Raw genomic sequence first — 17,286 nt, 5'->3', positions numbered from 1 at the left:
TTAAGTCTTTTAGTAAAGATCAAACAATGCTTGAAGGAATAAGGAATCAAGTGGCACCTAGTATCGGATACCATGTAAATAAGTCGGGACACTAATAGGTGGATAGGATAGAATGAAGTTCTATAAATCAAATGAGTATTGGAACTCATATGGAATGATTTAATAAACTTAACATTCTGATTTGAAAGTAATCCTAAGTGCTTTTGACCCGTTACGACTCGTTAAGGTAGTTTACGCTACTTTAACGTGTCGTTTGCGTAAATATAAGGTCAGATGGTTATATATGTCATATGATAAGTCTAATATGCCCAAACATGTTTAAAAATGTTATTATATCAGTTTAGATGTCAACAGTTTGATTACATGTGCTTAAAATGAATTTATGACCAAAAAGGGCATTTTGGTCATTTTTAAAGGGCATATAAACGACTTATCTAACCAAACAAAGTGACCATAAGGTATAACCTCTGTAGGTTGTTCCCTATACAACTATGGTCACAAATGTGTTTGGTCGGATCCTAAGATCGACCAAACAGGTCGGATTCGAAAGTCAAAGCGGTGGTCAAGACCGCTCGACTTACGACTCTAAATAAGCACTAAATTAGAACTGACGAGTTAAACATGTCAAAACATGTTTAACTTAGTTGGAAAACTGACTTGTTATCAAAACAAAGTGTTTTGATACCCGAAAATAGTTCTGTCGTAAAATGCACATAAACGTGCATTTTGACCGGAACTTTGATTCGTCACTTCGACTAGTAAACATGGTAATCAGTAGGTATAATCGCAAGGGATTATAACCATCATGATTACGATCACGTTGCAGAGTTCAATTGAACTTTGATTTGACCAATTCATCGTCTAAACCGAAAGTCAAACATTGTTTGACTTTTAGCTTGAAATAGCTGAAAATGAATAAACAAGGCTAGTAAGAACACTCACTTATGTTTTAGGATGAAGAAAACTCAGTTAGGAAGCCTCCAACAATGTGGCAGCACTCCAATTAGAGCAGATGAAGAAGAAAGAAAGGAATGAGCAATTGTTGAATGAATGAAGTTGGCTATTTATAGTGTTTATGGATTAATAGGATCATGACATGTGTTTATGTGTTGCCCAAGGATTAATCTCATCCCTACAAGTGTTGCCCTAGGATTAATCTCATCCCTACAAGTGTTTGGACCAGGTAGCAAGCCTTGGGGAACACTTAAATGGCCCATAAGATTGCAAAAACCAAGTTGGAAATCAGTTTGCAACAGCTGGGAAGCTATTTAGAAAGTTCTGAAAATAGGGGGCTATCGCGTGTCACGCCAGGAAAAATGTGTGCTATCGCGTGGCGCGAGAGCATGCATAACAGTTTTCAATTTTGGCAGTTTCAGTCCCTGCAACCCTATAAACTTGTTTTCGATGCATTTAACCCTCGTTAAACCAATTTTAAGGCTTTACAAGGATGTTAAGGTATAGGAGACTTGAAATATGCTTGGAAATATCGTGGATGTTGGTTCGTTTGGCTATACTGTTGCATTTTTCGCTTAATTACGATGAAAGTTGTAGCGAACGCGAAAACGATCCAAATTGCGAAACGAAAGGTCTTTTTGCATTCCCATCACTAAAATACAATATTTTAATGATTACAAAAAATATTTGGATGTACGGATATGGTCAGAATGCAGTATATACGCGAATTGGCATACTTTCGCAGTTTTGAAGCATTTAGTCCCTGTGCAACATGTTTTGACATACCGAACCCTACGAAACTTATTTCTAAGTTATGTTAAGGGTATTTAGGGTATGCTTAACTTATGTTACTGTTCCGGAACGTACGTCGCATTAAACTGATTATGTTTTACGTACAGTTTACGTATAGCTTTCTAGAAAATGTTTAAGAGCTCGAAATTGAACAAAGATTGAAAACGTGCAAATATCTTGGATAATTACACAATCCAATAAATGAAACACAAGGTTTCATTGCTTATGAAATTGTTCAGGATTGGTTAATGATAAGTATAGGCACAGTTGTCACAATTTGTATCCGCCCATTGAATTCCAATGGCAAGTGTTGAGGTAATTTCTTCTATGTGTTATTGATAGCAAACAAAATTTATATTATCTAAGTTCATATAATTTGATGGTTGACAGTGGCAAATTTAGGTATTCTTTCCACTGGTCAATCTATGATAAATCACTAATTTAGTGATATAAATCGTGTGATTATTAGTTTTACGACCCAATTTGTATAATTCACTAGGATTATGAACTTTATTGTTGCAATATCTTTAATGCTAATTTTTATTGAACTTTTTTAGATCATGGGATCTGGCTCCTGAGTTATCAAATTTCTAAATTACCTACTAAGTTTATTTTATTTCAATATTGAATTACCGTAATTAGTTAATCTAGATTGTTAACTTCTTGATGTAGATCTTGTTGCCATATGCATGCCAGGTGAAAGCTTTAGGGGAGTGGGGGTGGTCACTAGTGATAGAATTCCATCACTCACAATATCCAATAATGTTTTGCCATGTCAGCAACCATTTTTCCATCACTCACAACTTTTTTAGTGGCGGTGGTCATCACTCACCACCACACCCAACAATTTCCCCCAACCAACAACTACCCTCACAACCAACAACTATCACGCTGTGAAAAAAAATACGGAATCGCCCCAACGTTGAACTATCACGCGTGGAAAAGGGAGTGGCGGTGGGAATCTTTGTTTTCCACGCGTTGTTTTTCCCCATCATTGTTGAATAACGCAGTGCCCCCAGTGCCCTTATTATGCAAAGATAAGAACTACTGCAACTGATATGTCTTTAAGTGTAGATGGATCCCAAAAAATACAACATTTTTTGCAATTGGAGTGCATTAAAGAGGAATTTTGGTAATGGTTCAATTTGTGCATTTAGATACTAATCCAAATTTACCTATTTAATCTTCATGTAAAAATTATAGTTTGAATTTACAAGAGTTAAAAAAGGAATTAGCCGAGAACACATGCAATGCTACTTAGGCTATAGGGTGTGAGGGGCATTGTTGGGTCTTTAATCGCCACGTAGGACCATTAATGAATTGCTACACCACCCCCTTGTCTCATCCACCATGATTCCCATGGATTAAACCATGGCAACCATGAGCCTACTTTCCATATTTAATATTTTCTTTCCTTTTCACAAAAATAAATTAAAGTAAGATAATAGTGGTTTGAGTCATGACCACACCCTTAGGGTAGTGGTTTTGGATGATGGATTAGAAGTAGGTGACATGGCATTGATGTGGAGGGTCATGATGATTATGAGGGTCATGACCACACCCTATAGCCTTAGTAAGGTACATCATCAATTAATATCATATTCTTGTTGATAACAAGAGAGCTCAAGTTCGAATCTAATCCAAACGGGTTTTGTTGTAGTGGTCCTTCGGGCGGCCTTTTGATAGTAGGCTTGGGCTACTCATTTATCTATAATTTTGTATTTTAGTATCATTTTTATATGTTTATATTGAAAAGTTCTTTCACTACAAAGTTTATCTCAATGCCAGTAGATATTATGTTTGTGTTAAGCCACCCGCGAAACTCGCGGGATCTTAAACTTGTATAATATTTAAATAGAATAAAATATTAGGCGATGAGATGGATAATGGGGTGAAGGTTTGAAGTGGTTTATTGTTGAAGGAAAAAAGTGTAGGTTTAAAGTGGTCGTGGTTTAGAATGCTGTGACATGTTAAATAGTCATTTTGGAGTTTGGACTTGCTCTATTGTTATCGATGATCTAATCCAATAGTCATACGTGATCACTTTCATATTAAAACAATTAGATAGTTACCTCGAACTTTCCAATCAGATAAAACAAAACCATCCAAAATTCCTAAAGAACAAGTATGCGATGTATAGAATTTTGTGAACCAGATTCTAACCGAATGAAAGGTATTTCGAATTTAGAGTTAGGGCCAATAACTGCAACCGAAAAATTCTACTCTATAACTCAAATTGTGTATATCTTGAAGCCAAAATCCTATCTCGAATGTTAATGCTTAGTTTCCCAAATTAATTTCTGATGAATTATTACTATATGTTAATAGATAAAGTCAATGAACACTAATTCTTTGTTTTCAATATTTTTTTAGAGTAAACTGTCATTTTTGTCCCTGTAGTTTGGTCAATTTTGCCACTTTAGTCCAAAACTCAAACTTTTTGCATCTGGGTCCCTTTGGTTTCAGTTTTATTGCCATTTTGGTTCAAAAATGAAATCAGGTCATATTTGTCTTATAAAATCCTGTTATTTTGTCATTTTCCGCAGGGGCAAAATGATCATTTCTTTTTTATAAATAAATACTGTATTTTATAAGACAAGTATGACCTGATTTACCCCCGAGGAAAATGACAAAATTTCAGGATTTTATAAGACAAGTATGACCTGATTTCATTTTTGGGCCAAAATGGCAATAAAACTGAAACCATAGGGACCCAGATGCAAAAGGTTTGAGTTTTGGACTAAAGTGGCAAAAGTAACCAAACCTCAGGGACCAAAATGTCAGTTTACTCATTTTTTTATATTTTTTATTTGGTGGTTTTTTATATGTGCTATTTAGTGTTAATTCTTTGTTTTCAATATTTTTTTATATTTTTTATTTAGTGGTTTTTTATATGTGCTATTTAGTGGCTTTTTATGTGTTATGTGTTCTTTTTATAAATCCTATATACCTTGCATTTGTTTTCGATCGATGTAGATCACGTGTCGGTATATTTTGGTCATATCAAGATTTTTTTTTCTCTACGGGTTGCTGTAACAAGTGTAGGTGGCACAACGACACACACCGATACCAACCAAATTCATGTTGTGTTGGTATATTTTTGGTCATATCATGATTTTTTTTTTCTCTGTTGTTTGCTATAACAAGTGTACGTCGGTACCGTAGTTAAATGAACCGATACCCACCCACCGCGCAACGCGCGGATTTAATACCACTAGTTGTTAATAAAGAAATATTGGTTGATTAGGGGTTTTGCCTCTTAGATCTCGCTATAGTCTACTGCCCCTTAGACCCTGCTTTTAGGGACGACGCTCCTCTCAAACCTTGCCAAGAGGCATTGCCTTCTTGAAAAACCAATTCCTTATGGGTTTCGCCCCTAAGAGCTAATGAGGTTTCCGAGTACTTAAAATCGTAATAAAATAAAAAAAATGCATTTCACACTCACTTATTTGATGGATGTCATGATACATTTTGATTAACAAGTTAATCCAATTACACGAAAATTATCAACAGATCTTTCTCTTACTAGATTTGATAAGCATTACATACAAATATTTATACGATTTTCATTATCCTCTACTTAATATTTATTTGATATCTAGCATGTTCTACACAAAATCAAATGAATTTTCATTTCCAAGATATATACGAAAATCTGTTGGCATAAATTGCAAATATGGATTGAACAACATTCTCATGAACTTAATTATGTTACTTACTAGCCATCTACTACAAGAAAATATCAAAGGATGCATTACAATGCTAACATACCTACCATCTATAGTCATGCACTACATTTTCCGTACAAATACACACACACCACCACCCGCCACCGCTCCAACCTTCCGGCCACCATAACTCCCCCCTCCCTTAGGCACCGTAACAACAAGCTTCGTCCCCATAACAACCGCGGTTGCTAACTCTGGTCGCGTTGTAGCCGGAAGCCTAAACCTCCACACATCAACCTCTAATTCATCCAACCACAATTCCACCTTCCCCTCACCATTTCCTTCCCTAACAACAACTTTCGTCACTCCAGGATAAATCTTCACCGCATGCGCCCTCACCTGGCCACTAAACGCGTTATTCTCGATAGTCGCTGTGAATCTAAAGCAGTCGGGTCTATCTTCAATTAAAACATTCGCGTGTGATTGGAGAGGGAGCTCAAGAACCTGGCTAAACACGTGTGGTAGCCTCCGGAGCTTCTTTTGTAGATTTACGCGCATCGCAATCGATGTAATGAAGAACTGGGAGTGTTGATCGGTTAATTTGTAGAGATGATGGTGACTGGAAGAATAATTGTATAGATTTTGGAGAATAAAAATCTTATAAACGTTGGGTTGAATGCAAAGGAGAATGTAACCAATTGATATAGATCATTAAAAGTTGGTCTTTACTAGATTCTGTGAAACCCTACGCCTATATGTAGCTCCTTCTAGTTCATTATGGCCCTCCAAATTACTTAAAAAAGTTTATTCTAAATTTTAAATTGCAGAAAAAAAAAACAGTTATTCCTTTACCCAAGAAAAAAAAAACAGTTATTTAAACAAACTAGTGGTATCAAACCGGTGCGTTACGCCAGAGATTCAATGCGCTACGTGGCGGTATCAAACACGGGAATTTGGTCGGTATCGTATCGTTTTGTTATGGTATAGGCACTCGTTATAACAACCGGTAGGGAAAAATAAATAAAAAAGATTGTGATACAATCAAAAGAATACATCTGATTTACCCCCACTTGGTAGCGGTATAAGCGTTTAAGAGCATACACTATTTAGTCTTGTAACTCGCCTTGTCTTCAAACTCTACGCTAAAAGCCTAGTCAGCTAAGGAAGCTGAGTTAGTTGATAGATGTAACACTAAGCCAATCCGAAAGTGGAGTAGAACCAAGAAACTGACAGACCTTAAATCTAGCCTACAATCCGATCTTTCGTCTCTTCGCTTGCGTTTTGCCACCTCTAACTTCAAGAGCATACGTAGTTGCAAATTAATCAAATAAATCCATATTATGAGCGAACAATATTAACAAAATAAGAAATAAGAACATGCATTGGCTTTTGCAGGATCCCATGAGAAAAATGTTGTAAAGAAGTTGGGTTGCTTTCCTTCTGTAACTCTGTACATATGGGGCTATCCCATCTAGAGATGCAGCAAACTCTTATGTATTCCGATACCTTTCGATAAAAACATATTAGACAACAAAAATAAGCTTGCAATATTACTGATAGAAAATATGCTAAACAGGTACGTGCCCGATTTCAAAAGCACTTTGCCTTTCCTTGGAGTCTACAGGCTAACCAACCCAAACAAACATCTCAACATGTGTCTCTCGTATTAACATATCCTCGGTCACACAGGTTGATGAACCCTTTTAGTCATTTGAATTGCTAGCTACAAAATATGTAATCTGAAATGATAACTGCATCGACCCCTGAACCACGATTTACACAAAGATAATAAGTGATTAAATGGTTTAAAAACTTACAATGTAGGCTTCCTGGTATCATTCTCCATCTATTCTACCATCACCGTTGTCACTCCAGTCTTCAAAGGAGCTTCTAGACACGCCTGCCTACTGACAGCACCTTCCACCTACACCAACCGCTTATTCCCACCCGCGCTTTGCAGAAGTACTCATCGTTGTTGAAGAACAAACTTAATGGAAATAAAACAACCATTAATATATAACACGAAACCTTTTCAGCAATGGAAATAAAACAACCATTAATATATAACACGAAACTTTTTCTGCATTTCTGAATGGTCTAGATACTGATTAAGTTTTGTCTTAAATGTAAGTTTATAAAGTATATTCTATTATAGCAAAACAGATGTTTAACAATTACTAATTCGTTGAACTGATTATTTTTTTGTTGTAATAAAAAAATACCATACGAAAATTTGCATAACTTTTTGATATTCACATATGAATGTGTTTGGCGTATAAAATAGCCATGTACCGAAATGGGTTGGTGACTTTGCTTCTTAACCCTTGTTTAAAATAAACAACTTGGACTATGAACCTGGAAAAAAAAGCATCATATTAGTAGCCTGTTGAAGTGGTGACCATATGAAATTAAAGAATACCTCAACACCCATTTGGCAAGCCATTAATACTTCTCTAGCAATCAGCAATATTACCACCGATAAAGTAAAAGAAACCAACATTTAACTTAGAATACTATACATAATACATGACAGCATCTAAAGAATGACTACAATTCCTGAAATGTTTATTAAACTATCTAAAAGCATAACGTAAATCATGCTAATGGTTTACGAAATCGTCTCTACGATTATGTGTATTAATTGTATTAAATTTGTATTATTTGGCTTCCTAGTATAGGTTTTTTGTATCTCTATATATTGTAAGCGTATTGTGTTTTTATAATTCGAGAGATTGAGTTTTACATGGTATCAGCCAAACCGGCGGTCCTACTCCCTCACCTCCCTTTCAGTTTCTCGCCCTCCCTCTTACCCTGTTTCTCCTTTCTTTTGTTTCCTGCCGTCACTCAACATTGCTGCCGACCCATTGCTTTCTACAAAAATTGCTGCCGACTCACCAATTGCTTTCTACAAAACCCTTTAACCACCCACCCATTAACCCTTTGACCACCCACCCACTTATACATTCTACAAAACCACCTATATGTAGCTCCTTCTAGTTCATTATGACCCTCCAAATTACTTAAAAAAGTTTATTCTAAATTTTAAATTGCAGGAAAAAAAAAACAGTTATTTAAACAAAACTAGTGGTATCAAACCGGCGCTTTGCGCCAGAGACTCAACGCGCTAAGTGGCAGGATCAAACGCGGGAATTTGGTCGGTATCATATCGTTTTGTTATGGTACTGGCACTCGTTATAACAACCGATAGGGAAAAAATAAATAAATAATATTGTGATATAATCAAAAGAATACATCTGATTTATCCCCGCTTCGTAGCGGCATAAGCGTTTAAGAGCATACACTCTTTAATCTTGTAACTCGCCTTGTCTTGAAACTCAGCGCTGAAAGTCCAGTCAGCTAAGGAAGCTCAGTTAGTTGATAGATGTAACACTAAGCCAATCCGAAAGTGGAGTAGAATCAAGAAACTGGTAGACCTTAAATCTAGCCTACAATCCGATCTTTCGTCTCTTCGCTTTCGTTTTGCCACCTCTAACTTCAAGAGCATACATATTTGCAAATTAATCAAATAAACCCATATTAAAGCGAACAATATTAACAAAATAAGAAATAAAAACATGCATTGGCTTTTGCAGGATCCCATGAGAAAAATGTTGTAAAGAAGTTGGGTTGGTTTCCTTATGTAACTCTGTACATATGGGGCTATCCCATCTAGAGATGCAGCAAACTCTTATGTATTCCGATATCTTTCGATAAAAACATATTAGACAACAAAAATAAGCTTGCAATATTACTGATAGAAAATATGCTAAACAGGTACATGCCCGATTTCAAAAGCACTTTGCCTCTCCTTGGAGTCTACAGGCTAACCAACCCAAATAAACATCTAAACATATGTCTCTCATATTAACATATCCTCGGTCACATAGGTTGATGAATCCTTTTAGTCATTTGAATTGCTAGCTACAAAATATGTAATCTGAAATGATAGTTGCATCGACCCCTGAACCACGATTTAATAAGTGATTAAATGGTTAAAAAAAAAAAAACTTACAATGTAGGCTTCCTGGAATCATTCTCCGTCTGTTCTACCATCACCCTTGTCACTCTAGTCTTCAAAGGAGCTTCCAGACACGCCTGCCTACTGACAGCACCTTCCACCTACGCCAACCGCTTATTCCCACCCGCGCTTTGCAGCGATACTCATCGTTGTTGAAGAACAAACTTAATATTTCTCTAGCAATTAGCATTACCACAGATAAAGTAAAAGAAACCACCATTTAACTTAGAATACTATGCATGACGGCACCTAAAGAATGACTACAATTCCTGAAATGCTTATTAAACTATCCATACCAAACTTCTACGGTCAATATCGAGATCTTGTGTGCTTGTTTCTTGAGTAGCAGCAGTGACTTGTGGAGCAGTGGGCATAATAGGCTCTGGTTCTAAGCTTGGGCCAGTAGAACAAAAATCAGGAACTGTTTTGGTTCTTCATCCTTTTTGTTGGATGCCTGTTCAGCATCATTTGTCGAATTATCTTCAATCTTGGGAATAGATACGGAAGGAGGGTTTCTGACACTATCCTTCAAGGATTCAATCAGGGCTTGTAGGATTTCTGCAGTCATTAACGTTGATTTTCAAACGGGTTCTTCAGCATTCTCAGAGACAATCACTTCCACATCACTGACGTTGTTAGATTCTTCTTCATTCATCTTTAACACTTCAGCTTCTATCTCAGTTTTAGCAGCAACACTCATGAGTTGCTCGTCATGTTCTTCGGCAGCTGCGGCATTCAAAGGCTTTGGTTTGAAAAGTGTAGAAACTTGCAAACCTTGTAATTCGAATAAGAGATTCGAGAGGATAACGAGGGATTCCAAAATGATTAGAAGATGCGATTAGTCCGAATTGTGACTTGAAAGAGAAATGGCTGACAATTTATAGAGTTTCGGGTTGGGCCGAGATCAAACTGCCAGGCCCCAACTCGGAACAATGGTCCGAATTACATTCGAGAGCAATAGGCCGGATCTGATTCGTTTTATCCGAAACAGTAGGCCCCAATCCGAAATAGTGGGCCAGATTATTACCTTAATGTTTTGCATTTTCAGGATAGAAAACATCTTTCTCAAAATCAACGATCCAACTAACCGAGCAACCTTTTTTAGCAAAAAGATAATCAAAACAAAACAAATTAATAATAGAAAACTAATGGAGGAGTAATATAGGGAGAACCTGCCATGGGATCAAAATCGTTTTCGAACCAATTAAGGAACATTTTTCTGTTCTTCGCTTACTTGGACTGGTCCACGCGATTGTTAATGTGGTTGTCCTCTTAAATCTAACGCTCAATCTTCAAATTTTAGCTTTGTGATACGCTTTAGGTAGAATTATATTGAAACATCTGTGTGTCCCATTCCAAGGCATACCCCCGCGATCAAGGTAAGCACAACAGTTCATCGTAGCAGGTGAGTATACTGAGATCATCCTTAAGTTTTTCAACGCCAGACTTCCTGGTGAACAGGTCAGTACTTCTGTACAGTAGAGAGACCAGAGAAGTTCTGACGAGGGCGAGACATGTGACAACTCGAATTTCCACGATTTCTATCTTCGCATTTATTACACGTTATTGTTTGGATTGTTTGTTTACACGACTAGTTGTTTCGCAACGGAACACGTTTGTAATATGATAAATCGTGTTATGAATGATATGTTTTATTTGTGTGCAACATACGTGTCTTTATGGATATACAGTTGTATATTTGCTAGTGTACGTTATGTGAGTAGTATAGTTATTAGTAAACATGGAGCTCTAGCCGAAAATACCTCCCTTGCCAAATACCTTTACCCCACGAAAACACCATTTGGTGAAAACACCTTGGTGTTTTCGTCTGAATATGGGCTGGCGAAAACAGGAACTGGGCTTTGGCCCAGTAGCGAACTATAGCATTCTGTTATAACCTCTACTACTAGAGTTTAATCGAAAACCCTAGAACACCTCTTCAACGGAGTGCCAACGACTGCAATCCTTTGGAACCTTTCTTCTGAATCAACCTGTTGGCTTTGTATCTCGGTTAGTGTCTAACCCGCTCGGGATTGATTGTCTGTTATCATCGTATATTGTGAAATTGAAATCATGATTCTGTGATTTTATGTGATGTTTTGATTCATGTTGGATACGGTATTAGGTGATTGAATACGGTTTCGTGTAATAAACATGATCGAGTGATAGCATAATAATGAATAGGTGGATTGGATGTTTCTGTCATGAATCATGAGGAATAGATCTGATGTTGTGATAATATTTGGATAGATCTCAACGTATATTCAATTTAATGTATAATAATCATATGAATTCAGGATTGAATGATTTCGTATTAATGCTTTGTATGTATGGATGATCGCATAAATTAATATGACTGAATGATTATATGATGAAGTCGGCGTATTGTAGATGATCATTATGTCTTCTGTGTTTAACGTAACTGATGATGATGGTAAGCGATGTAGCCGATGAAACCCCCCCCCCCACGAAATCCCTGTTCTCAACGAAAACACAAAAGTGTTTTCGGCCCTAAGTGATTTCGGCCCAATGGTTTTCGGCTATAAGTGATTTCGGCCCATCTAGTATTTTCGGCCCAAAAGTGTTTTCGCCCACTAAGTGTTTTCGCCATGCCTTGTGTGATTTCGCCAGAATATGATTTCGTTGCATGTGTTTTAGTCATACATCCTGAGCAGTGATCCGTTACTTCTGTTAACTCTACTAGTTGTCAAACTCTGTCAGTTTACTATTCCTGTTGTGTATGATAATCCTGTTAAGTGGTTAACTTTGTCATGTATATTAACGAATACACATGTTAGAACAAACTGTGAGAAACATTTATGTAAAGCTGGAATTGCACGAACTTGATTAACTGCTTACGTGATATATGATGATTAACTGCCAAACACACTTTGTGATAATACTGTGATGCAAGTTGCATGAGAAACATTACGAACATGTACTGACTGAACATACGTGCATAATATTGGACTTGACTGATAAATTGTGAGCACTTAACTTTAGCATACCGAGCAAACCAAGGTGAGTTCACACATTCAAGGCATGGGTTCCCGGGTGGGAATGGGATTGGATGGATTGTTGTGTATACTCAGATGGTAGAACCTAACGAATACGAACCGACTAGACTAGTAACACCTATTGAACTGATCTTCGCACACCTGCCAAGGGTTGGCCGCAATATTATGACTGACTTCGCACACCTGCCTTAGGAAGGCCGCGAACTGAACTTACTAATCTTCGCACACCTGCCTGGTAGGCCGCGATACAAATAAACCTAGTCTAGAATACTTGGGAGGAACATCCCCTAACATCTTCGCATACCTGCCTGGGAGGCCGCGATGGAAATATGACACGTGATATAAACGAATGAACATACTATTACTCACACTATACTATTACTGAACTGTTAACTGTGAACTCGCTCAACTAGTTGTTGACTCTCTGCTGCATGCCTTGCAGGACCTTAGGTACTTATGGAGCTTGCACAAGGAGGAGCGGGTCGTTGTGGGATTCGGATCGTAGACATTATATTAAACAATTGAACTTATAACTTTACTTTGGATTTTCATAATTATGCTTCCGCTATTGATACTATGTTTGGTTTAGAACATCAATTGTATTGAATTGGGTTTTACGAACTATCTTAATTATATTATGCTATGTTCAATATGATTGATGGCTTGATCCTGGTCATGTCACGCCTCCAAGCGGTGGTACTCCGCGTGTGGATTTTGGGGGTGTGACAGATTGGTATCAGAGCCATTGGTTATAGTGAACTTGGTTTTAATATGGGAAAAACGTTTTTATTAAAACCAGACTATAACCAGAACAGTGCTCTCAACGATCCACAACGACGCTTCGCTCCACGTGCAAGACTCGACATCCTAGGTAATAAGGTTTATGTTTATTACCTGCTTGCTAGAACTGCATAGGACTTTGCTCGTAGTATGCTAGATTACATTGCTTACTATACGTCGTTACATGAGAACCCCTATGTGCTTACACTCTTCTGTCATCGCCCTATTTGCGAACCTCTCTAACTTATGTTGCATTTGCTATGAAGATCATGTCTGGACGAATTAACATGACTCAAGCCCAGCTAGAGGCTCTCGTTCAAGCTCAAGTTGCTGCGGCACTTGCAGCTGCTCAAGCAGGTAGTATACCCTGCAGTATAGACTCACATTAGGATCTTTAGATCCTACATTAACTCTTGTATTTAACTTTGTCCTATTCGTACACAATAGGTCAACACGCGCAGCAGCCTGTCTGCACTTTCAAGAACTTCATGGACTGTCGTCCAAGTACTTTCAGTGGCACCGAGGGGGCAGTGGGACTCCTCCATTGGTTTGAGAAGCTAGAGTCAGTGTTTGAAATGTGCGAATGCCCTGAGGCTCGCAGGGTCAAGTATGCCACTGGCACGTTGGAAGGGATTGCGCTCACCTGGTGGAACGCGCAAGTGCAGATCCTAGGGTTGGCAGCTGCTAACGCCACACCTTGGGAGGATTTCAAGGAATTGATTAAACGTGAGTACTGCACACGAGACGACATTCACAAGTTGGAGAATGAGCTATACCACTTGAAGATGACGGGGTCAGAGATTGAGGCTTACACGAAATGGTCAAACGAACTGGCCATCTTATGTCCAACGATGGTGGACCCTCCAGTCAAGCGCATTGAGTTGTACCTCAAGGGGCTTGCGCCAGAGATTCAGAGCCACGTGACGTCGGCTAACCTCAACAACATCCAAGACATTCAGCGTCTTACTCATCGACTCACCGATCAGGCAGTGGATCAGAACAAGCTGCCAAAACGCATCAGTGCTACCACTACTGCTACTACTACTCCAGCTACTACTTCTGCCACACCCAGCGAGAACAAAAGAAAGTGGGATGGGGATTCCAGCAAGGGATCAGTTTCTGTTCAGTCTCAAGCGCAGCAGCGTCGCACCAACGACTACCAGAGTTCGAATCAGCAGTCGTCAGGCAGTCAGGGACAGAGTGGATATCGGGGAACCCACCCGTGGTGTAATAGGTGCAACAAACACCACAGTGGAAGATGTCGCAGGGAACGTTGTCAAAGATGCCTCAAGCCGGGTCATGAGGCAAAGGATTGTAGAAGCTCACGGCCAGCAAATCAGAACCAGCAACTCCCACCGCCAGCTCCACAGAACCAGCAGCAGCCACAGCGTGGAAACCGGGGATGTTTCCAGTGTGGGGCTGAAGGCCACTACAAACGTGATTGCCCTCAATTGAACCAGAACCAGAATCGCAACAACAACAACAACCAGGGCAACGGGAACAATAACAACAACAACGGGGGAAATAACAATGGGAACGAAGCTCGGGGTCGTGCTTTTGTATTGGGTCGGGGCGACGCCATGAATGATCCCAACGTGGTTATGGGTAAGTTTCTTCTCGACGATATTTATGTTACTGTCTTATTTGATTCGGGTGCTGATACAAGTTATATGTCCTTGAAAATGAGTAAACTGTTAAAACGTACACCAACACCCCTAAACACTAAACATGTCGTAGAGTTAGCAAATGGTAAAAGTGTAGAAGCCGCACACATAATCAAGGGTTGTAGCATCGTTTTAGCTGGTCAGACCTTCTCGATTGATCTTATACCCATAGTTTTGGGTAGCTTCGACGTTGTCATCGGTATGGATTGGTTATCCCAACATCACACAGAGATTTTATGCAAGGAAAAGGTCATTCGTATTCCTCGTTCTAGTCGAGAACCTCTCGAAGTTCAAGGCGACAGGAGTGGTGCTGTGGTTGGCATCATCTCCTTCTTAAAGGCGCAGAAATGTTTACGAAAGGGGCACACTGCAATTCTGGCACTTGTCACTGACGCATCAACAAAGGAAAAGAAGCTGGAGGATATTCCAGTTGTACGTGACTTTCCTCAGGTGTTTCCTGAAGATTTACCCGGTTTACCACCTCATCGCCAAGTCGAGTTCCAGATTGAGTTAGCTCCTGGAGCAGCACCGATAGCCCGCGCACCGTATCGTTTAGCTCCAACCGAGCTGGAAGAACTGTCAAAGCAACTACAAGAGCTCTTGGAAAAGGGCTTTATTCGTCCAAGCTCTTCGCCTTGGGGAGCTCCAGTGTTATTTGTGAAGAAGAAAGACGGTACGTTCAGAATGTGCATCGACTACCGTGAACTCAACAAGGTCACAGTGAAGAACCGTTATCCTCTTCCACGCATTGACGACTTATTCGACCAGTTGCAAGGGTCGAGTTACTACTCCAAGATTGACCTAAGGTCTGGTTATCATCAGCTGAGAGTTCGGGATGAGGACGTCTCCAAAACCGCATTCAGAACTCGTTACGGTCACTACGAGTTTCTTGTCATGCCATTCGGGTTAACGAACGCGCCTGCCGTATTCATGGATCTTATGAACAGGGTGTGCAAACCCTATCTAGACAAGTTCGTCATTGTTTTCATCGACGACATTCTGATTTACTCCAAGAGTCAGGAGGAGCACGAGCAGCACCTACGATTGATTTTGGAACTCCTTCGAAAGGAACAACTGTACGCCAAATTTTCGAAATGTGACTTCTGGCTTCGTGAAGTCCACTTTCTAGGCCACGTAGTGAACAAGGATGGGATCCATGTCGATCCATCCAAGGTAGATTCGATCAGAAACTGGCCTGCACCACGTACACCAACGGAAATACGCCAATTCTTGGGTTTGGCGGGTTACTACAGACGATTCATAAAAGACTTCTCCAAGATCGCACAGCCTCTTACGCTACTGACACAGAAAGGTGTCACCTACCGTTGGGGAGATTCCCAAGAGACCGCTTTTCAGTACCTAAAGGATAGGCTTTGCAGCGCACCTATTCTCTCATTGCCGGAGGGCACGGATGACTTCGTGGTTTATTGTGACGCGTCGATACAGGGGCTTGGCTGTGTATTGATGCAGCGGGATAAAGTTATTGCCTACGCTTCGCGACAACTCAAAGTTCATGAACGGAATTATACGACACATGATTTAGAGCTGGGAGCTGTTGTTTTCGCGCTTAAGATATGGCGACACTACCTGTACGGTACCAGGTGCACGATTTACACCGATCACAGGAGTCTCGAGCATATCCTTAAGCAAAAGGATTTGAACATGCGTCAACGAAGATGGGTCGAACTACTGAACGATTACGAATGCGCCATCAAGTACCATCCATGCAAAGCCAATGTTGTGGCTGACGCCCTCAGCCGGAAGGACACTCTACCTAGACGCGTACGAGCCTTGCAGCTCACTATTCAGTCCGGTCTTCCTGCACAGATACGAACTGCTCAGATAGAAGCATTGAAACCCGAAAACGTCAAGGCTGAAGCCTTACGCGGCTCAAGGCAACGAATGGAACAAAAGGAAGATGGCGCCTACTATGTAACGGGGCGTATTTGGGTCCCACTTTATGGCGGTTTACGAGAACTTGTGATGGATGAAGCTCACAAGTCTCGCTACTCGGTACATCCAGGTTCGGATAAAATGTACCACGATCTCAAAACAACATACTGGTGGCCAAGCATGAAAGCCCACATCGCAACGTACGTCGGCAAATGTTTGACTTGTGCGAGAGTCAAGGTTGAGTACCAGAAACCAGCGGGTCTACTTCAGCAACCCAGGATACCACAGTGGAAATGGGAAGAAATTTCCATGGATTTCGTTACAGGCCTACCCAGGTCCCAGCGTGGAAATGATACCATATGGGTGATCGTGGATCGACTCACCAAGTCTGCACACTTCCTAGCTATAAAGGAAACGGATAAGTTCTCCACTCTTGCAGACATCTATCTTAAGGAAGTTGTTTCGAGGCACGGGGTGCCCACCTCCATCATTTCAGATCG

At 39.7% G+C, this 17,286-nt stretch overlaps 1 protein-coding gene across 1 annotated transcript; it reads right to left on the bottom strand.

Annotated features, from left to right (window-relative positions):
- Window positions 1-5,404: 5,404 nt before the first annotated feature.
- LOC110934658 lies at window positions 5,405-6,076 on the bottom strand. Its single transcript, XM_022177542.2, has one exon. The coding sequence runs from the start codon at window positions 5,970-5,972 to the stop codon at window positions 5,538-5,540; it is 435 nt and encodes a 144-aa protein (XP_022033234.1). The 5' UTR covers window positions 5,973-6,076; the 3' UTR covers window positions 5,405-5,537.
- Between the last annotated feature and the right edge of the window lie 11,210 nt (window positions 6,077-17,286).

The sequence above is a fragment of the Helianthus annuus genome, chromosome 4, assembly GCF_002127325.2.
Source record: "Helianthus annuus cultivar XRQ/B chromosome 4, HanXRQr2.0-SUNRISE, whole genome shotgun sequence".
NCBI lineage: Eukaryota > Viridiplantae > Streptophyta > Magnoliopsida > Asterales > Asteraceae > Helianthus > Helianthus annuus.
Note: the sequence above shows the minus strand (reverse complement) of the source record. Positions and strands in the feature narration are given on the sequence as shown.